This window comes from Maylandia zebra, linkage group LG15 (genome assembly GCF_041146795.1).
Source record: "Maylandia zebra isolate NMK-2024a linkage group LG15, Mzebra_GT3a, whole genome shotgun sequence".
Lineage (NCBI taxonomy): Eukaryota > Metazoa > Chordata > Actinopteri > Cichliformes > Cichlidae > Maylandia > Maylandia zebra.
In genome coordinates, this window is record NC_135181.1 from 37,065,304 (window position 1) to 37,087,074 (window position 21,771).

At 38.5% G+C, this 21,771-nt stretch overlaps 1 protein-coding gene across 3 annotated transcripts in view; it reads left to right on the forward strand.

Annotated features, from left to right (window-relative positions):
• Positions 1-5,659: 5,659 nt before the first annotated feature.
• The window catches only part of LOC101465580 (adhesion G protein-coupled receptor D2), an 87,530-nt gene continuing 71,418 nt past the window's right edge, over positions 5,660-21,771 (forward strand). For 2 of the 3 annotated variants that reach the window (XM_004561998.3, XM_076874382.1), the window contains exons 1-19: positions 5,660-5,817; positions 5,912-5,948; positions 6,753-6,777; positions 7,568-7,792; positions 8,050-8,691; positions 12,562-12,669; positions 12,910-12,983; positions 13,687-13,977; positions 14,509-14,620; positions 14,725-14,871; positions 15,031-15,133; positions 15,304-15,412; positions 15,652-15,707; positions 15,900-16,026; positions 17,805-17,908; positions 19,683-19,785; positions 20,317-20,470; positions 20,673-20,806; positions 20,999-21,114. In XM_004561998.3, the coding sequence (XP_004562055.3) occupies positions 5,913-5,948; positions 6,753-6,777; positions 7,568-7,792; positions 8,050-8,691; positions 12,562-12,669; positions 12,910-12,983; positions 13,687-13,977; positions 14,509-14,620; positions 14,725-14,871; positions 15,031-15,133; positions 15,304-15,412; positions 15,652-15,707; positions 15,900-16,026; positions 17,805-17,908; positions 19,683-19,785; positions 20,317-20,470; positions 20,673-20,806; positions 20,999-21,114 (2,666 nt within the window). In that variant the 5' untranslated portion in view covers positions 5,660-5,817; position 5,912. The remainder of the gene's footprint in view (positions 5,818-5,911; positions 5,949-6,752; positions 6,778-7,567; positions 7,793-8,049; positions 8,692-12,561; positions 12,670-12,909; positions 12,984-13,686; positions 13,978-14,508; positions 14,621-14,724; positions 14,872-15,030; positions 15,134-15,303; positions 15,413-15,651; positions 15,708-15,899; positions 16,027-17,804; positions 17,909-19,682; positions 19,786-20,316; positions 20,471-20,672; positions 20,807-20,998; positions 21,115-21,771) is intronic. The other variant, XM_076874384.1, reaches the window with a different exon arrangement.

Consider the following 21,771-nt stretch of genomic DNA (forward strand, 5'->3'; position numbering starts at 1 on the left):
TGATGAATGTAAAAACAAAGAATTACAAGATCTTTTTTTTACCTGATTTTTGTTTCCAAGAAAAATGAGAGCCACATATGAGGATATTCGTTTAAAATGTTGATAGAAGAGTAGCGGTATAATGTCCTCATAAGTGGATATCAGGCCCTTGTAGAGCAAAATTGAGTATTTTAGTCTAAATAACCCAAAATGTGATATCCACATATGTGGACGCCAGGTCCTAGGAGGTTAAAGTCAACAAGAGCAACCACGAAATTCTGCAACAGGCAAAAATGGAAACTTTCATCCTGGAGCAGCTGCAAGGCTTGGATGTAGATAGATGCAATATTGTGGAATGGAACGGCTTTTTCCTCGACCACCAGCGGATCTGCTTAGATTTTGAACTCCTCGATCAAAGCCTGCGGGACTGGAATAACCAGGGTCTCGCAATAAGTGAATTGAGGCCAGTGTTACATCAGCTCACAAATGCTCTGTCCCACCTGGGTTCTTTGGGAATAGTGCATGCTGACCTCAAACCTGGAAACATAATGTTTGTGGACCACGATGAGTGTCCCATCAAAGTCAAACTTGTTCATGTTTTAGATCATGTTTTAGACTCTGGCTTCTACACCAATTACTATTTCATAAAAGACAATGATAATGGACAGCGCTGGACATTTAAGACTGAAAGGCAATTTCAAGATGAGACAGATTATCAATCCAAGGATATTCGATACATAAAACCAGTGTCTTGATGACCTTGAAGAACTAGTACTGGAAGATAGCGAAAAACCTGAAAATAGACAACATTTATTTGTCAGCCTAATCAAACAGATGTTGGCCCTGAATCCAAACCAGCGGATAACACCCTCGGAGGATCTCCACCATCCCTTTTTCAACCCAGGCCTGCACTGGCATGGTCTCTCAGCAGCCTTCAAGTTGGAAAAGAGAAAGATCACACAGAATCAATCTCCAGCATTGCTTCAACCCTGGACAAAAGTAACAAAAACATATACAGGGATTGGAAAAGGCCATTAACAGCAAATTACACTGCAAGAATTAATTAAGCGGCTCCAATAATTATCACTTTGGCTTTTCTCTTTTTCTTTGAAATTTTCACTCCCCCCACCCCAACCAGTCATGGCAGATGGCTGTCTCTTTCTGAGCCTGGTTCTGTCGAGGTTTCTTCCTTTTAGAAGGGAGTTTTTCTTTCCCACTGTCGCTAATTGCTTGCTCATAGGGAATCACCTGATTGTTAGGGTGGCCAAAACTCTAGGGGAACTACCAATTCTTGTGAAAATTTAAAAGAAAAAAAAAGGCCTAAAAAAATAAAAACAACTGATGAATATGTTCTTAAACTTAGGCACAATTTTGCTTAAAATCCATTAAGTAATCTCTGTGTCAAGTTCTTACCAATATTCAAAGCGGAGCAGCGGACAACTTACCATCATATCAGTCCTTCAATCAGACCTAATTTGATACAAATTGGATGTTAATTAAATGAACCAGCTTTAAGCATCAGCTAATTGTTAGTATTTTTTTTTAAAAATATAGTGCTACCCTTTAGCCTCCTAGTACAGCGGTCCCCAACCCCCGGGCCTCGGACTGGTACCGGTCCGTGAGTCGTTTGGTACCGGGCCGCAAGAGTTGAGGCTCAGGTGTGAAATGTATAGTTTTCAGGGTTTTTATCAGTTTTCAGTGTTATTTTGTTATCGTTTTTATCGTTTACTCGGTTTTCCTTGATCTTTTCACGTGTGTTATGAATAAATTTTCTTTTTTTCGGTACCGGTACTAGTTTTATTTTGTTGTATTTATCCGCGACACCTTAAAGGCCGGTCTATGAAAACATTGTCGGGCAAAAACCAGTCCGTGGCGCAAAAAAGGTTGGGGACCGCTGTCCTAGTAGACATGCCTGCGATATAAATGTGAAAATCCTCTTTTCTTTAGAAAAGTTGAGCTCTGAAATTGAAGTCAAGGTCCCTGAGATTTAAGCCTTACAGAGATTTTCAGTAGATACAACCATGGTATTGATTTGAAAATTCTGTGTTACCTCATTTACCTCATTCTTGAGTTATTGCATTCACAAACCTGGGGTCCACAGCAACCCGTCATATAGCAAACTCAAAAGATTAAGAGGTGAAACATGTTGTGGACTACATTTACAGTGGGAAATGTGCACATTCTCTAAGTACCTTGAACTTATTATTTTATTAGAAGAGTCTTATACTGTGTGAGATGTTTGTGCCTATTCTGGGTCAGTTCCAGAGGAGATGCTCGACAAAATCGGGCAGCCAACTGTGACAGTTTGCTTCAAGCATAAACAACCTTTCTTAATCCACATCACAAACTGGCATGGATAATATCTATAAACACACAGTACATTTATAAAAAATTTACAAGTTTCAAGTGCTTTGGAGAGAGCCTCATGAGCTAATAAGTAGCCTACTTCCCAAGGTCTGAACTGCATAGGTCCATTAATGTTCTCCTCAGTCATGATTCTACTATTGGTCGCGATGCCCAAAGTGTGGGTTGCAAAGGTACTGTGGGTACATCAGAAATCCAGTTTGAAATTACTCACAAGTATGTACTACTGGTAAATATTTAGAAATTAATGTATTTATTTATATGAAAAGTTAATTGAAACATATAAGGTGGCTCGTTTGTGATATAGCAGGTAGGTCACACATTTGTCTTACCTCTTTGCATATAACTGGGTAGCAATGGCAACAGCTAACAACCTGCGTTGTTTATGGGTTTTAATAACATTTTCAAGTAAATGCATAACTTTCTGATAGATTTTGTTTAGAGTGATAATTTAAGATTTGGTGTGGCCCATGGGATTTTCAGAAAGAAGTTAGCCACAGTACTCCTGACCTGACTTTGGGAATGGGGTGCTTCAAGCTGCTATTGACCAAATAATGACACAGGCTTGGTTGGTCCTATTGTTTGGAACAGAGAAATGTGTGAATTTATAGGATTTTATTTATTTATTTATTTATTTATTTATTTATTTATTTATTTATTTATTGTCAGCAGTGTTGGGCTTAATTACTTTGAAAAAGTAATTAATTATAGTTACTAGTTACTTCTTTAAAAAAGTAACTGAATTAGTAACTGAGTTACAAGATTCTAAAAGTAATTAATTACTTGAAAAGTAACTATTGTGTCACTTTAAAAAAAAATGTTTTAACCCTCTGGGGTGCAGGGTATAATTGGCTATTTTTAACTACTTTTGATTTTACATCTACATTTCACCTTTAAAAACTATTTACTTTGCCTTGTTTGGTATCATCCTTTTCAGCACAACCACACTCGTCTGAATTTACAGTTATGTTTTCATTTTGACATATTGTATTAACACAATTGATCTCAAATCAGACAAAAAACTTAAAATCTGAGTAGAAAAAGTTATATTTTTACTGTAACAACCACAAACATGTTTAATGAAACATATTTCATAACTTTAAATGTAAATATAAATAGTCAATTTTAAAAATCATATGCACAAGTTTTGCAAACAACAAAGCTATTTGCAGCCACCTTTTACCCCTCTTTTTTTTCTTTTTTTTTTTTACAACTATTTTAAACTATTTACATAACAATCGGGTTTTCTAGATTCAATAAGATGCCACACAAATTATTTGTGCCACTCCAAAAATTTCTGTCCACTATAAAGAAGAACATCACAGCCTGATACCTGCAGGCCTGACAGCAGGTGTATCACTCCTGTTTTCTACCTGGAGACAGCAGTCACAAGACAACACATTAACTACACACTCCAAACACGCTAAACGTCACAAATCTGTCAGATCTCAAAACTCTCTCTCTCTCTTTTTCTCCTGTCTTTCTTTCTCTCTCTCTCTTTCTCTCTCGCCGTCACTCCTAAAACTTCCCCCTCTATCTAAACAACCAAATGCGCAGCACAGCTGCTTAAAGCTGTAGCGCCCAGATTACTTACAGCTACTTCCCTGCCACTGATATAGGATGCGGTAAGCTGAAGACAGCTTCAAAATAGTAAAATGGTAATGCCACCGCATCGCATTTTCTTGTTAGTAACGGTAACGGCATTGCAACGATAGAAATAGTAATTAGTTAGATTACTCGTTACTGAAAAAAGTAACCCCGTTAGTAATGCGGTTACTTGTAACGCTGTTATTCCATCACTGATTGTTAGCTCATAATTTTTTTAAAGATGTCCCTGCACTACACTCACTTCACAGTAAATACAAAGCAGCCAGTCTTCTAGTTTCAGCTCCAACAGCACCAGTTATGCATACAGGGACGTAATTTCCAGGGGGTTTGGGGGGGAAGGGGGGGGGGGGTTATGATCCCTCCAATATACCCCCCCCCCCCCCCCCCAATAAAATTATGAATTATCTTGCATAATTAGGCTGTTGATTTTCTTTAGTCAATTTCAGGTATTACCAGCAAAATAGTTGCATGTTTAACCCTTTAGAGCCGGTCGGAGCGGGCACGCTCTGTTTTGCGTAACTATTTTTAAATCCCGGTAGCTCTGCAATCACGTAAGCTAGCGCAATAATTTTTTTTGCATATGAAACCGGAGGAGTTGTACTTACATCTTATGCCATCAGCTTGTCCTAGGTCACGGTTTCCTTCCACATAAAGCTTTGCAAAAACTGTATAAAAAGCGCTTGCAGGAACAAAAACATAATATTCCAGAAACACGCCTTGCCGATCCGATCAGCTGTTCATACCACTTCCTACGTTGGAATAGACGTCAGCGCAAACCTTTGCATGTCCGCCGTTACCTGCCCGAAACCGGAAGTGACGTCATTTTCGCGGAAATGTAGTCTTTTTTACCATCAGGGCCTCAGGGCCTATACTGCTCTTTTTAAAAGTTATGTTTGACTTTATGACTTTCTGTGTCGTTTCTGGGATGCTTAGGACTCATATTGCACTGCTGGAAATAGTTTATTTTGATGCACATGCTGCTTTTTTGCAAATTTGCAGTATAATATTTATTTTTGTTTTTCCTGCAGTGTATAAAAATTGGTGTATTTCAAAAATAAAACTATGAAGACACTCAAAATTAATTTCCTGTGGTAGGAAACTATTTTGTGCAACTTTTTTGTATTTACAGTTTTGAGGGATAAGCCTCTTAAATTTCTCTAACTAGAAATATATGTTAAAAAAGCAAAAACGATTTTCAATTTTTTTGTAGTTTATTGCACTTTTTCGCAATTTATGTAATTTCTATGCACTTAATGCAAACATATTATTAAAATTTGGGGTATAATGGTTGTATTGATAGCAACTTGAAATGCTCCCAAAAATGGCACTACACCATGTAAAAATATTATATAAGCTCTGGCGGACTTGGTTCTATGGTAGGTCTTAAAGGGTTAATCATCTGGGAATTTACCCAGATTTATTTATTTATTTAGACAGAGATCTTGACCCCCCAAGGTTCAACACAAAGTTATGCTGATGTATGTATATAAGGTTTTCCTTATCCTCATAATAAATTTTGACAACCTATAGATTGTCCAGTCCAGTTAACTTGGACTGCTAGATAGATTTACATTTGCTGATGAGTGGAAGCCTAACATTTAAAGAGACCAGTCGGGAAAAGCTGTAAGGCCTCCGGAGGTCCCCGAACCTTACTTTTATAACCCCGCTCTGCCGACTTCAACAACACCCACGCCTCTCTACTGCTGCCTGCCTCTGCATCCTCCTTGCATACTCTCGGGAGTCTGCTGCGGCTGGTAGTCTTCTTGTACTTTAGTAAGCGGCTGTGAGCACACAGCAGAGAAGAAAACTTGGGTAAACTCTACGACTTGAGATGTGAAGACGCACAAAAAGGAGCGAATAATTCAGGTAAAAACAGCTGCTTTGCTTAACTGAAACAAGGACTCGTAGGAGCAGGAAACCGAATTGGATTCCCTGCTAATGTGCATATATTTAATTTCAGGATGCAAAGGATATTGTTCTGCAGTCTGGGCCTGCTTGTGAGTAGCTGGCACATCTTTGTGTTTTTATGTTTTTTTCTTATTACATTTTTTGTCATCTTTTAAATGAGCTCATTTCTCCTCAAACAAACTGGGGCAAAAAAGGTTTTATACCTGAAGCGGTTCACTTGTTTCGAGAAGGTAAAGAAAATCAGAAACCTTTTGTTAGTCGAGAGGATTCATTTTGGTCGCTGTCACTTTTTCTCACTTGTCATTTTTTTGTAAACATGTCTTGTGAACAGTGTGAGTTTTCCCAAGAAACTATCATAATTTTAGAGAAATACAATGAACGGACTTCTGTGAAAGTAGCACAGCTGGATGGTCAACAGTTTTATTAATGTCTACTTTATATGAAATAGTCTTTTAAAGGAATACTTTACAAAAAACACGAGGAGGCTAGGCTGGCAGTGATATTATGGAGGACCACGAGTGCCATAATTATTTAACCAAACAAGTAGTTAAATTAAAAAAAGTAAATATAATTAAATAGTTGAAAGATAAATGCATCATTAATTATGGCGAATAATCAAATGGGACAATCATTAATTGATTAAAATTCAAAGTAAGTAAAATATGCATCAAACATTTTAAATGAAGTGAATTACTACTTAATCATTATTAATGTACTGAATTTATTAATTACTTCAAACTTTAATTAATTCCTGGCCCAATTAATTATTTAATGATGTATAGTTTAATTCATTTTGGCACTTGCTGCACTCCTTAGTGAACAGGTGCCCAGTTATCTTTATTATTTTATACCTTTAAAAATTAGCTACATAAACACCTGTGCTTGTCTTACAGGTTTGCTTTCACAGCTATAAAGCAGGTGAGGCTCTCTCTCTCTCTCTCTCTCTCTCTCTCTCTTCACCCATGATGTAACTAAACTAGGAACTGCAGTCATTTATGATACATATGATTAAAATGTGTGTTTGTGTGTGGGGGGTTATTTTGTTTTGTTTCACCCCAATGATGAATGATCATGAATCAACTGCTTTGTTTGTCTGAAACTGCTTGCCAGTTAATTTTGAGCCTCTGATAATGTGCAACTGCAAAACCACTTGAATTAAAGGTCTCCATTTGCACTTCAGTCCTAGGTACTATAGTTTTTTTGTGTTTTTGTTTTCGGGAAAACGAACAACTAAAATAACTAAACTAAATATAAAATAAATATAAGAATAACAAGCCAGAGTGAGATGCAGGACAGTAGTAGAGGTGGGTTTTTTGTTTGTATGTTTATACTATTTTCTGGCTGATGGTTAGTTGTAAATAGCATAAAAACCAAAGTTGAGAACTGGCAGGTGCTTTAAACCCTAACCCTCCTCTGCATGAACCGAGAGGTTTGGAAAATGGACTCGTTCAAATGTTGAATGAAAAATTTCATTAGATGTCATTTGTATGATAAACAAGCATGTCTGGCCTGTTCTCACAAATATAATTGGTCGTGTTGGCACTGCTGATATTGTAACCATAATAATAATAACAACAAAGCCCTGGTCAGGATATGGGCAGGATTAAAACTTCACTTGAATCTCAGTCAGTTTTAGTCTGTATTTTACCACTTCAGTTTGGCCACACCTCCTTACCTGTCTTCTCACGTTTCTTCTTTTTTTGAGCAGCCTTTCTCCTGGAAACCATCACCCAGGTTTGTGATGTATCCTACTATGCCTATGTTCCTGACAGCCTGCAGTGGAACAGGGCTGGAGAAATGTGTAAGCAGCGCACTGGGGCGTTAGCTACTGTCTCCAACGCAGAAGAAAACCGGGAGCTTACCAAATTTTTAAAATCCTTGAACATCTCTCAGTCTGTGTGGATTGCCAAGAAAGTCATAACACGCATCACAAGTAGGTTTAGTAGGTTTTTTAAAACTTTGCATTGACATTAGTGCTGGTCCTTTTATAAATTGTTTTCTTTTTGCTTTTCTTGTCCAGACAAATTCCTGCTTACTTAATCATTTAAATGTTTTCCAGCTGTTTACAGTAAAAATAGGATTGCAAAGTGATTTTTTATAATTAGCTCCTATCTTTTCCAATATTTGTGACAGCATTTTTTCTTAATAGTCTTTTTTTTCCCTCTCTCTCTCTCTGTGGTGACACCAAAGCGTCCTCCAAGACCCTCATTCTAAATTTCACTGGGCGCTCGAACAGGACGCATGCCCGTCTTCGGTACAGCTTCCCCTCCATGGGATCATTGACTGTTTGCACCCTTCTGCGCTTCAATCCGCAATGCTCTGGCCATTCCACAGTCTTTTCATATTCCATTCCGTCATATATTAATGAGTTCCAGCTCCGTGCAAACCTGAACCAGGGCAAGCCTGTGCAGCTGGCTCTGCTCGTCCATGGCATTCACGGGCCTTACCATGACGCCTTCAACTATGATGACTCCTGGCACTCTGTCTGCGTTTCTTGGAGCCAGAATGGTGGACGCTGGGCAATATATGCTCATGGTCACGTTGTGTATGCGGCTGAAGGCCTAAACAGTATGGACAGCATTGAAAATGGTGGCTTTTTCATTATCGGGCAGGAGCAGGACACCTTTGGGGGGTCATTTAAGAGTGACGAATCATTCTCGGGGAGCATAACAGAACTCCACATTTGGAATCGGGTACTGAACAGCAGCGAAATTTCCAGCATGGAAAAGAAGTGTTCACCCGTTTCCTCTGGGCTGGTGTTCAAGTGGAGCGAAGCAGCAATGGAAATAGAGACCTCCCTTACAAAGCAGTGGAGTGACAGCCCATGTCAAGGTACATTAATCAGGATGCAATCAGACGACATGGTCAAAAGCTGAAGGGTTTTTAAAGGCTATGTATTATTATAGCAAATTTATTCACCAACTAGAGGAAAGTATGGAGTTTTGTGTTATTTAGACTATAAAAGACAAAAGAGACTCAATCTATCCACAAGCTCCAGCGGTAGAATTACTTATACTTGGTGTTTGCAATTTAAGTAGGTTGGCACTGGGCCTGGGTGGAGCTGCTGTACAGAAAAACGATTACAGAGAGTCCATTTGAAAGTCATTTTTGACTGCAATCATTTCAGTAACGTCAGACATAACAAAAGATCTAAGCTGGCCTGTTGTAGTTAACTCCACCTATATTACTGATATAACCCTCAGTCTCTGTCCCATCATCTTCTACACCCACATTATTAACCAGTCATAATATGATCACATCTAAAAAGTCTAAAAATGCTTTGACTTCTAGAACCAAAAGTGATGTCATGAAATAGTGAAACTGTTTAACTGCACAGAAGCAGTTTAATCATAAATGACATCTCTTAGTATTAAAAAAAAATGTAACTAAAACTGTTAAATGTCATTCATTTTATTTTTATTGGCTCTTTTACAAAATCAGATCATTTACAGATTTAAAAAAACAACAACTAGATGTGTAAATATCCTATGATCACATGTTATGTCGTGTTTGCTATAGTGGCAACCAATGACCATTTATTATTCAAGTTTTAAACATTAGTAAACAAACACAGGCACACTCTCAGCATCTGTCTCCCTCCCTCCCTTCCTTCCTCCCTAAAATGAATAAGGGAGCTAGTGACCAAGTTGTAATTGGCAGCTGGTGGGGCTGCTGATGTTTCTGGTAAATGCTTTTTGACTCATATCACCCCGAGTCCCACCCTTCAAAACAGACGTCTCCCCTTCTGACATCATGGTCTCTAATGAGCAGTGAAATTCCAAAAATCTCCCTTTCCCTGCTGGAGCCGAGCGTGTAGAAAGGCAGCGTGTTGGAATTCAGTCACTTATTTTCTCTCACACAATCAGAATTTAATTGCAGGTCTTTTAAAGACTATCTCTGTGTGTTTGTGTGTATTTAATGCGATCAATGTAATGTTTGTAGGGTGGCTGTTGCCTTCCTTCAGTTACTGGACTTGAAAGATCTTGGCACTGCCTGCTACTCTGTCAGGCGGGTTCATTTTTCCCTCTCTCTCTCTTCCTCATCAAACCATCTCAGACATACACAATCCAGCATCAACATTAAAAACTCCTGCCAAATACTGGCTAGATCACCATTTGTACATCCAGAGCAATTATGGCTTGGCGTGGACTTCACAAGGCCCCGAAAAGCATTGTGTGTTATCTGGGACAGAGGCGTTAGTGGCTGATCCAGTCCTGTGAGCTGGAAAGCGGAGCCTTCAAGAGTTTACACATGTTTTTCCAGCGCATACCACATATGTTCAGTCATATTGAAACCTGGAGAATATATGGGTCAAGCCAGCACCTTATAAACTCTTGCTTCTAATGTTGTGGCAACAAGGTATAACATGGAAAAGTCCTCTATGGATACAAATTATTATTATTAGAAATAATATCAGCTTTACACTTAGAAGTTAAACATCATTTTATACTAAATAACATCATCTAGCAGTTTATAACCATGACTGTGCTTTAGCATATATAAAAGCAATAACTTTGATCTACAGCTCCACTCCTGCTCAGTTTGAATCGAATGCCAGCACATGCCAAGACCAGTTTCATTCAGCTTAGCGCTCAGACTTTTCTTTTACTGGAGAGCTATGTTGAATGCGGTTTGGTATTGTATTGCTGCAACAAACAGGTCGTCCTGGGTGTGATCAATTCACTAAAAAGTCCAAATACATTAGCGCAGCGGTCCCCAACCCCTGGGCCTCGGACCGGTACCGGTCCGTGAGTCGTTTGGTACCGGGCCGCGAGAGTTGAGGGTCAGGTGTGAAATGTATGGTTTTCAGGGTTTTTATCGGTGTTCAGCGTTATTTTGTTATCGTTTTTATCCTTAACTCTGTTTTCCTGGGTCTTTTCACGTGTGTTATGAATAACTCTTCTTTTTTTTCAGTACCGGTACTAGTTTTATTTTGTTGTATTTTTCCACGACACCTTAAAGGCCGGTCCGTGAAAATATTGTCGGGCATAAACCGTGGCACAAAAAAGGTTGGGGACCGCTGCATTAGAGAATATCGGTGGTCACAGTTACTTTTAATATTAAATCGCAGCAAAAAGATGCTTTTGAGCCGTGATATTCCTTAGTGTACCATAAGTCATCAGTATGGCTGCCTGTGGTGCTCCAAAACCTCTATTCGTCTTTCATTGTCAATGGGGCTTTTAGTAATCCCCCAAACATCACAGTTGTTGGCTTTTGAGTTGTATATTAAGTATTAATTGTATACTCTTATCTTTAGCTAGAACAGGACAGTGTCCCACTTGACCCCGGTCTATTTTAAAGGAGCTCAGCCCCAGGAAAGACATGTTTGTTTCGATAGTATAGAGCTACAACATAACATGCTGGACTATCCTCATGTATTAACCAGAAATTTTAAAATGCACCCTCCGAATTTGATGGCCTACATAATGTTGCTGCTGCCCTTCATCATTTCCCGTTATGTCGACCCCTCAGCCACCCCAGCATCCACCTGTAGGCTCCTGGGGATGGTTAACTTTTAGTCCCTAGTTTCTACTATGTGTGCCTGTAAGATCATGGATCAAATCATGTTAAGCCTAATCATTTGTAAGATGTCCTTTAGTAAAGCGCTATACAAATACAGACCATTTACCATTTTACCATTTAATTATTAAAATTTCTTTTTAAATTAGTTTAGTTTAGTACACAACTTCCCTAGCCGTTTGCTTCCCCTGTCTTAGTTTTTTTTCTTCTGATCCTGGCATCAAATTCATAACAATCATAAATTCTTCCTCAGAAAAACTACATTTGATTAATGTATTTTCTGCTATTTTTAATCAAATATAGGCTTCAAAAGATTTGCTGATCATTGCATTCTGCTTTTATGTACATTTATTTACATTCAATAAAACAGATTTAGTATGATGTGTTGCAGACCAAAATAAAAGCTTACGATATGTGTCCAGATTCTGCTAGCAGTGAATAAAAACTAAGATATACATAAACATATATATATATATATTCATACAGTGTTTTAGTATACAAGTAAAATATTTTAATATGAATAAAGCAAAACAGATTTTAAAATGCTACAATGGAAAAATAGATGCCTAGAGTGATAAAATAGAATAGAATAGAATTCAACTTTATTGTCATTGCACATGTCACAAGTACAAGGCACCGAAATGCAGTTTGCATCCATAAGTGCTTTAGCCATAATAGATATATTACCAAATATATATTGGCAATAATATAGATATATGGATATATTATAGAAATAGGTTTGTTAGGTATGAGGGTACAAAATATGGGTCTATTATGGGTATGCATGTTGAGTAAAATATCCAGAAGCATTTGCTAACTACAAATGAGTAATTTGAAACCATGTTTAATTTACTATTAGTGCAATATTTATACTTAGCCAAGTTAACAAACTTACTCCATTTCTAACGGGGAGAGCAGGTCAGGTTATGCCTATCTGGGTCAATTTGAATTCACCCAGTTACACCTTATTATATTGTATTTGTAGACTTGTTGATTAGTTTAAGCACTGCTGTGTATTGTTAGTTTCCTGTATGAAATGTCTCACATTTGCAACATTTCTCTATTTTGTATTATCCAAACTACTGTCTATCAGCATAATATCAATATTGATATTTCCCTACGCGATTTTCAACAGCTTAATAATATGTATAAGCCTCACTATTCCCTTCACCATGTTTGCAGAGAGCCAGAGAACCGATGAAGAGTGCGGCATTTTTGACCCCGTCACGGAGCATTCCCGCCTAGCCAAATGCAACTCCTCCAGAGGAGCTGTCTGTCAGTGTAGGCGAGGTACAGATAATAATTATTGTGCATCAACAAATGTGATTGAATTATGCAATTCAGTTTTCTTGCTTTTAAATTATTTTTAAATAGGTTTTTAGGGTGCTGTGTGTGCTTTTGTGTGCTAATGGATTGCAGTATATTATATTATATTATATTATATTACATTATATTACATTATATTATATTATATTATATTATATTATATTATATTATATTATATTATATTATATTTGTCCGTCTCTGCAGAGAAGCTGGGTGTTTTCAGTTTACCAAAGGCACCATTCTTCAGGAGGCTGAACAAGGATCTCATCAATAAACCTGTGAGTCAGCCTGTTGAGCTTTGAGGTGGTTATTAGGTAGTGCAGTGGTGGTACAGTCTGATAAACTACCAAGTATTCATGTTAGTGAGCAGATCACCAAGTTAACACGTGCTAAAAAATCCCCCAAAAAGAATATTCTTTGATTATTTACGTTTCATTTCACTCGCTGGGCCCACGTCCTCATTTTGGGGTTGACAGTGTTTTAGTAGGTAAAGGTGAATGGCTTGGACATGAATTGAGCTGCGGTTTGGGGAAGGCCTCAAAGGGGACTGGCTCCCAGGCCTGGCAGATCCCCATGTACTAAATAGAAGTGAAGAAGTTAAAGAATTGAAAAGGAGAGGGAGGGTGGGGCACATAAACGAGAATGACAACTTGTAGAACTGGGGGAACATATATAGATAAGAACCAGAAGGAGCGTGTCTGGAGGCGTGGTCCCACTCCTGAAATTACGATACTTTATCTCCAGTTAAGCTGTTTTGTGGAAGATGTATCCAAGTAAAAAATTGACACACTTAAGAAACTCTTGGAACTATCTGATCCAATTTTAGGAGAGTCATCATCTCAACTTTGCACATTTGTTAGGATCAAAATCCCAGAGAATCACCTAAGAATGCTTAGTGAATAGAAGTGATTGAAGTATAAAAGGACCAGTGAATCAGCAGTTAAGTTAATGTTATAACTTTGTTCTATTCTGTTTATTCAGGTAACAGGAGCGGTGGGTGCTAACAGCTCCTGGGACAAATTGACCTTGCTGCAGCAGCTGACCCAAGCTGTCCTACATAAAATAGAGGCAAGTGGCCCGCTCCTCCTGACCGCCAACGATGTTTTCTACCTCTCTCAGATGATGGACGTAACTCCACCAGCTAGATTTCACTCCGCCGGAGATAATGCCACAGAGGTCATGGTGTCCATTGCCACCAACTATCTAAATATTGCGAGTCTGATCCTGGAGCCACGCATGGCTTCACAGTGGATGGGTCTGACGGATGATGGGGTGAGGCGTAATGTTTCTGTGATGATATCTCTGTGAAATCCTCCAATTTTTTTACTTAATTAAAATTGTGTGTTTAATAACATTTTACCTCCTTAAATTATTAAAAGCATTGTAGCAAATTAGTGTACCCTGGGATTTAAGCGCATACGGACTATGAGAACCTTATTTAATCCATCAGAAAAGAATTTAAAGTTGTTTCTTAACTATACATAAGAAACCTGTTTGCATCACTTAACAGTCTGTGTTTCTATCCTTTATTTATAATGCGGATTTAGATTTAATTACTTGCTGGGTACACCCTGGATATGTCACCATCTATATCTATCACAGGGCCAACACACAGAGACAACTATTCATGCTTATGTTGCACAAACAGGCAATTACATAGGACATGCAGGCCCCAGCCAGCTGGTGCATACATAACCCAGGACTCTGTTGCTTTGAGGCGCCCTGCTTACTTACTTAAATATAATCTACTCTCCAAAGATAGCTCTTCACCTCCATTAACCTGTGTTTGATCGATTTGTTCAGGTCAACATTGGCCCATTTACGCTTGTCAAGACCATTGATAAGTTCACTGAAGCTTTTGCAGAGATGCTTTGTACTAAGGGAAGAAGCTTGAGTCTTTCTACCAAGAATATAGGTGAAAGGACACACACGCGCGCAATGATCGAAACATTTGGTGGCTCTTGGCTTTCTAACTTATGGTTTCTGTTAATATTGTCATTGCATCTGCTTGGCTGTCAGATGTGTACATGAAGTGGCAGAAGCTGTCCCAGGAGAGCTGTAATCAAGTCTACAAGCCATCTGCGTTTGGCTCTCACAAGCCCAGCAGCAGTAGCCACGATGAGTTGCTCATTCCTGAGACCGAGCTCCAGAGGATACACACGCTAGGTAGTAAACACACACACACACGGAAATGCACTTGTTCTAGAGGCTAACCGTAACCGTTAGTTTACACTACAAATGCTATAGACACATATTACATTGTTAGATGCTCACCTAGATGAACCACTGACCCACACAGTGTTTTTGTCCACTATCTCTAAACAGGATATGAGGAGGTGATATTTATTCATACCCATTACAACCAGTTCAGTGACATTGTATCAGGAACAAAGGAGTCTGCACTGAGTGACCAAGAGAAAGTGAAAAGGTTTCCTGTTGTTTGTTTCTCTGTTTTTAATGAACTGTAATTTCTTATCTTATCTTTGTGGTCTGGATTCAGCCACTTTTACTCTAAAGCATGGGGATTAATCTGATGGTTGTAGTTTGAATTGATTATGTAAGATGTATCTCAGTGATAACCATTGCCTGTTTTCCCAGAACTCTCCCAGGAGATCTAGCATCGGCTATCATATCAGCCACGGTCCGCCATGCCTCGAACCCCGAAACCATACCTGTTGCTGTCAAGTACACCCTTTCATCATCACAGGTGGCGCAGCCTATTGTGCAGAGGATGTCACACAGCATGATATTAGCAGCTATGCAATTTTCGTTTATTAAAAATAAGTTACAGCATTTTATTTTACAGTAATTTTCATCACTTAGCAAGCAGCACATGGAATAGAAAGAAATAGTCATTTAGAATAAGCCAAAGTTTGATGACCAACCACAGATAAATTAAAACGAGGATAAAGATTAAAACAAATGCAAACATTATTCTGTTTCTAGGTGGAGTATTCAAAGAGAGTTATTCCTGTTTGTGCCTTCTGGAATTTCAGCCTGACGTAAGTTTCACCAACAGCACAGTCACATGACTATGCCTGAAAATTGTATTATTTCAATTAATTCGATAAATGATGTAGGAAGTAGCCTATTGTTTGATGTTTTATAAGACATGTCACTATCCCTGCAGGATGTCTCAGTCCTAAATATGAGTGTGATTCTTTACCAGTGAGTGTGTTTGTGCTTGTGTATAGGCACACCAATACCAGTAGCTGGTCCAGTGAAGGCTGCACAGTGATCCTTGATGGCTCTAGTGTCACGTCCTGTTTGTGTAACCATACAACAAACTTTGCAGTGCTGATGAATTACCTCGAATCACAGGTAACTTGAGCTCGATTGTGATGCCCCCATTTAAATCACACACATCAAGTTTTAGGTTATTTAAGGTAAACTGTGAACAATCTTGTAAAGGTATGAGTTATGTGGTGCATTTTTTTTACAACATGTATATTATGATACATTTCATATTCATGGTAAAAATGGCATCGCATATCCGGTATAATAAAAATAATCAGGGTTTAAAATGAGGTAAGTATAGTCTCAGACGTGTCACATTACACCACATCTTTATTAATTTATCAAATATTAGGCCAAAATGCGAAAGCAGTGTATGATAAACTAAGTGCACTGTTACTTCTTCCATACATATTAAATGGTAAATGGCCTGTATTTATATAGCGCTTTACTAGTCCCTAAGGACCCCAAAGCGCTTTACATATCCAGTCATCCACCCATTCACACACACATTCACACACTGTGATGGTAAGTGGCTGCTAAGCAAATAGAAGTGAATAAATGTTATTGATAAGTGTGCCCACCTCTATAAAAGCAGATGTTTTAGCAGTTGGCTGGTCTGGAGCATTCAGGTCTGCTTTCAAATTCAGATAATGTTCAGAGAAAACCCCAAAGCTACACTTCAGGCCTCAGTTATGATGCTAAAGTTCATGAAAGTACATTTGATGAACATTTCATGCAATTTTGCATTTGCAAAATCACAGTTGTGCAAGCCATGAGACCCAAGTGGAGATGTTTGGCCAGAATGCACAGAACCGCCTTTGGAGAAAACTAAACACAGCATGTCGGCACCAACACCTCATACCAACTGTCAAGTACAGTGGTGGAGAGGTGATGATTTGTGCACCTAGCAGCCGTTGGTAAATGACAAATGTAGCACTTTTCTACTCTACCTGAGCACTCAAAGCATTTTGTACAACTTACCTTATTAGCCCATTTGCACCTATTCATAAAGGAACTTTTTTGCTATGCTTTTTCTAGGTAAGGACTTTCTGTCTATCTCACCTTCATACGCTGATAGATGCAAATGAGAACAACTTGGGCTCAGTAGCTTGCCCAAAATGAGAAAAATGTGAGAAACAATTAAAGTTACTTCAAGTTATTGCAGATCAAGGTGTTTCTACAAGCTGCTGGGCCTTAAGTTGCACTTAGTTTTTCACATACTGCTTCTGCATTTTGCTCTAGTTTGTGTTAAATAAATAGTGACGTGATATAGTAGGTCTTTTATTGTTCATCTAAGACCTGGTAAGGAATACATTTTGAATAAATGTCCTAATAATATAGCTGATGGAGAATGTACTTTATTCTTTATTATTGTAGGGTTTTTAACTTTCAATACAAAGCACTTTAAGGTGACTGTTGTTGTGATTTAATGCTATATAAATAAAACCGAATTAAATGTATTTGAATTACTTTTTACCGTGACTGCTTGTCTAAATCAAGATCCAGTTTAATATTCGATCTTGGGGATAGGATTTGCAGTACATGATGTCTGCCAGCAGGTGTCACTCATACTGCGCCTGTTGTGTTGAAGGATGTAGAATGTAGTACAGCTATTCTCTCTGTTTACCTGAAGAACATAAAAGTTTGTAAGTTCATCAAAGAGCAATACCATCGGCAAGATTTTGAGTTTATAAAAATGCAACCATTTATGTATAGCGATGACGTAAGAAATCACTTTCTTTCAGATCAAATGAGGGATTTTTCAGATATTGGACGGCTTCTCGTCAACCTCTAGGACTCTCTGACAACATTCTCCCCTCTTTTGTCTTTCTCCCACAACTTGCCTTTCCTTTCTGTCCCAGTGGAGTCCAGAGGAAGAGCTTATTTTGACCAAGCTGACATTCATTGGCTGTGGCGCATCTCTGTGTGCTCTGGTGGTGACCTTGATGCTGTTCACTGTGCTGGAGTAAGTAACTGATTTTTCCTGACCTGCTTGCCTATGATGCGAAAATAGCTGCCTGTTTTCTGTCTGCCTGAGCCACGAGACGCAAAGCAGCCTCACCTTTTTCTGTGCTGCTAAACACAGCAGTCACTTTTTACACCTGGTGTCAAGCAGATGCAGTGGTTCTGCTATACATATTTTATGTTGTATACTGTATTGTGTTGCTCAAGTACCTACATACTTTTGAAAACAGGTTCATCATTATTTCCAAAGTCAAAATAGCAAAAAACTCTCTTTATAATAGTGGTCTTGAAAATGCTAAAAGCTTATAATTTGGACTCATTATATGGAATTTATGTAGCACAAATATCATTTAGGCATTTTTTTGTGTATTTTTTACACCTTTTTGGGCATTGCCATGTTATAAGAAAGACACGCTGAGATAACTGATCAGTAGTATCGTTGCTGCTCTGTTCCTAAAGCTATGATAGTATTGACTTGTGCTAATCCAGTAATTACTGTTGTCTACATGTGAGTCCACCCTGAAGGTTTATGGTGGCATTCTCTAGCTGTTAATTAACATTACGGTCATTGAGGGATCGCGATCAGCTGGAGAGGAGCTGCCTCGGCAATTTACGACTGCCCTAAAAACAGAGAGCGCAGGCTCGCGTTTCACGCGCGCTGATGTATGATGTACATGTGTTTGTGCGCTTAAATTCACTCGCAACCAGAGACAAAGCTGAGGCTCACAAAGCCGAGGACGCTTGTATTCATGCGGCGGGATTACAGTGGTCTCAAGCAGTGATGCAGACATAAAATGAGCCTGATGGGCAGATAATGAGAGGCTCTCTAGTTAATTTACCTCTCAGCCAGTTTCAGCTGTCTCTTGTTTTTCTGTTTTCTGTTTGATATTTCAGTCTGAGATGGAAATATTCAATGTATTGATTAATTAATACGAGTAGTTGTTTTGATCTTTTTGGGTGTTTGAGGAAACAGTGACATATATGGTTTCCTTATTGTGGTGCCATTGACATTTTCAGTTAGTTATGCGAACAGGTGGGGGGGTAGAAGGCACAAAGCACGTTGTCAGTATTTTACGTCACATCTCAGAACCAAGTCAATCTGTGAATTAGTGAGATTCTGCACAATTCTTAGTTCTGCTCCTTTATTCTGTATGAAAAGCTTTTCTTTTATCTAATCCCTGCAGCCGCCTGAAGGCAGCATTCCAGTTAACTGTTGATCAATCTGCTGCTATTTTTGAGAAGTGTAGCACCGGAGCATAGTGATATTATGTACCAGCTTCCCTTCTTGTTTACCTTAATATAATCATGTAAAACACGCAAGTGCAAGATCACTACACATACCATAGTGTCTGTTACAGCTATCTGTTTCTTATGACCAGATATTTGGCTCATTTATGACTGGTGGCTCCTCTGTCTTACATTTCGATTGATGTTATTGGTGACATGTGTTAAACAGCAATGTTGCAAAACCAGAGAAATAGGGTAACAGTTTTGTGTAGTGCCGACGTGGGATAGCTTCCAATTTTGTTGTACTATTGTACTAGGTATGACTGCACAATGACAATAAAATTTATCTTATCTTATCTTATCTTATCTTATCTTATCTTATCTTATCTTATCTTATCTTATCTTATCTTATCTTATCTTATCTTATCTTATCTTATCTTAGCAGTATAACTGAGATAGCATTTGATTGGTGCAATGCTGTGTAAGCAGGCTCCATAGCATATATCTTCCTTTGGATGAGGTTTTGTTATCCCCCTCTGTATCCACAGTATCCCCAAATCCGACAGGACGTCCATTCACAAGAACCTGTTCGTTGCCCTTATCTGTGCCCAGGTGATTCTGCTGTGCAGCGGCTCAGCCATTCACAACAAGGTAAATGTTATGTTGATTTTTAAAAGTAGGTTTGCAGATTTCATAACCTTTATAGAGGGTATCATTAAATATTGTTAGAGTTACACCTATTTGCAGTATTTTTACAGTGAAACAAGCAAGTGATTTAAATCTAGATTTAAGAAAATACAGAGCATTTATAACACCTACATATGAATTGTGCAGTATTTAGCTGAAGCTTAGAAATATTTGAAATGACTGTCTAAATGAAAAAACATGTCTTTAGTTGGTTTTTAATTCCTATTGCAAATAAATCATAATCATTCATTTACACAAACTAACATTTGCTGAATAGAGGCTACAAAAGCATGCATACAGTTATCTTGTGATCGTGGGATTGATAATGATGTCAATGGGATATTTCGTCTTAAACATACAGTTTAAACATTTTTCATTTGTGTGTGTAGTTAAGGCTTGTAGCCATTCTTGACTTTTATTACTTAGTATCACTAATGCAACTTTCATCTCATAATGACAAATCTTATGTTTATGCCTGTGCTTGTGTGTTGTAAGGTGGCTTGTACGCTCGTGGCGGCGCTGCTCCATCTCTTCTTCATGGCGGCATTTAGCTGGATGCTGGTGGAGGGTCTGCTGCTCTGGAGCAAGGTGGTTGCAGTCAACTTAAGCGAGGAGCAACATATGAAATATTACTATCTCATCGGCTGGGGTACAGTTACATGACCAAACCAAATTGTTCCTTATCGTTACACATGCAGACGGGCTGCCAGGTTTTTCTTGTGGAAGTAGTTGATTTGTCACACTGTGTAATGTGCAGTGCTCTAACTGACTCTCTATATGTGCGATTCAACAAAACATCAGTGCTTTTACCTCCTCTGTGTGTATTTTTTAAAACCTCTCAATCTAACCAGGTCTGCCTGTGCTGATAGTCACCATCACACTAGCGTCAGCCCCGAGCAAGTACTCGGCTGATGACTACTGCTGGCTCAGTCTGCAGAATGGCATTATCTGGGGTTTTGCTGGGCCTGTCATCTTCATCATCATGGTCAGCAAATTGAATTATAATTAGCTGAACTGATGTTGTTAAAATAGAGCATAACAGGGATGATAGTTTTGGACTATAAAACCTAATGTTACTACCTCTCCTTAGATATTTGTATTTACTTTCTTTTATGACGGTCTCTGTGGAATCTTTGCTTCTTCCTCATTTCTGTACTCTCCTGATTTTATTTTGAAGGTGAACATATTGGTATTAACCAGGGTTGTGGTCATCACAATCTCCACAGCCAAGAGAAGGTCCATCATGTTGGCCATGGGAGCCAGTCCGGTGGAGCGAACGTATGAGCAGATCAGGTACCAACCACAAGGAGGCACCATTTGTCCTCTTTTTAATGTGTATTGGCCTCGGCCAGAGGCCTTGAAACGGACAAGCTGTAGTCATTAAGTGATTTTGTACTGCATTTTGTCATTTTAAATCAGTGGCTTTTGTTTATCAGGCGAGAGAGAGGAATACTTTTGAGTGGATTTTATTAGTGATAGCCATATAAAGGACTTAACTGATTGCAATGTTATACTCTCAGTGTTTAATATCGTTTAAGTCCTGCCAAATTGTATATATTGTCTTGCAACAGTATATTTAACTTGTGCTTATGTCATAGAAATAATTCAAACTATGGTGTTGTTTGGAATTGAAAGATTATGTTACTAACTGACAAATTTATATTCTTTCAATTTAAAAGAAAAATATATAAATACATATGATATGTTTGTTAACTTATTTTAGTTTGGATTAATTTAGTGTTAATTTGAAATGTAGCATGCGTGCAAATCACTAACTCAAGTCCTGGAGTTTTGTACAGTTAACGTTTCTTGTTCCATACCATCTACCATTGCTAAACCTGCCTTGGTACACTGACGTCTCCGTTGCTGTTGCACTGTGATGTCAGTACAAAAGCACCATCCCAGGCTGCGTCCCTGCTGTCTTTTCACTTCAGTGGGATTGGAGTAAAA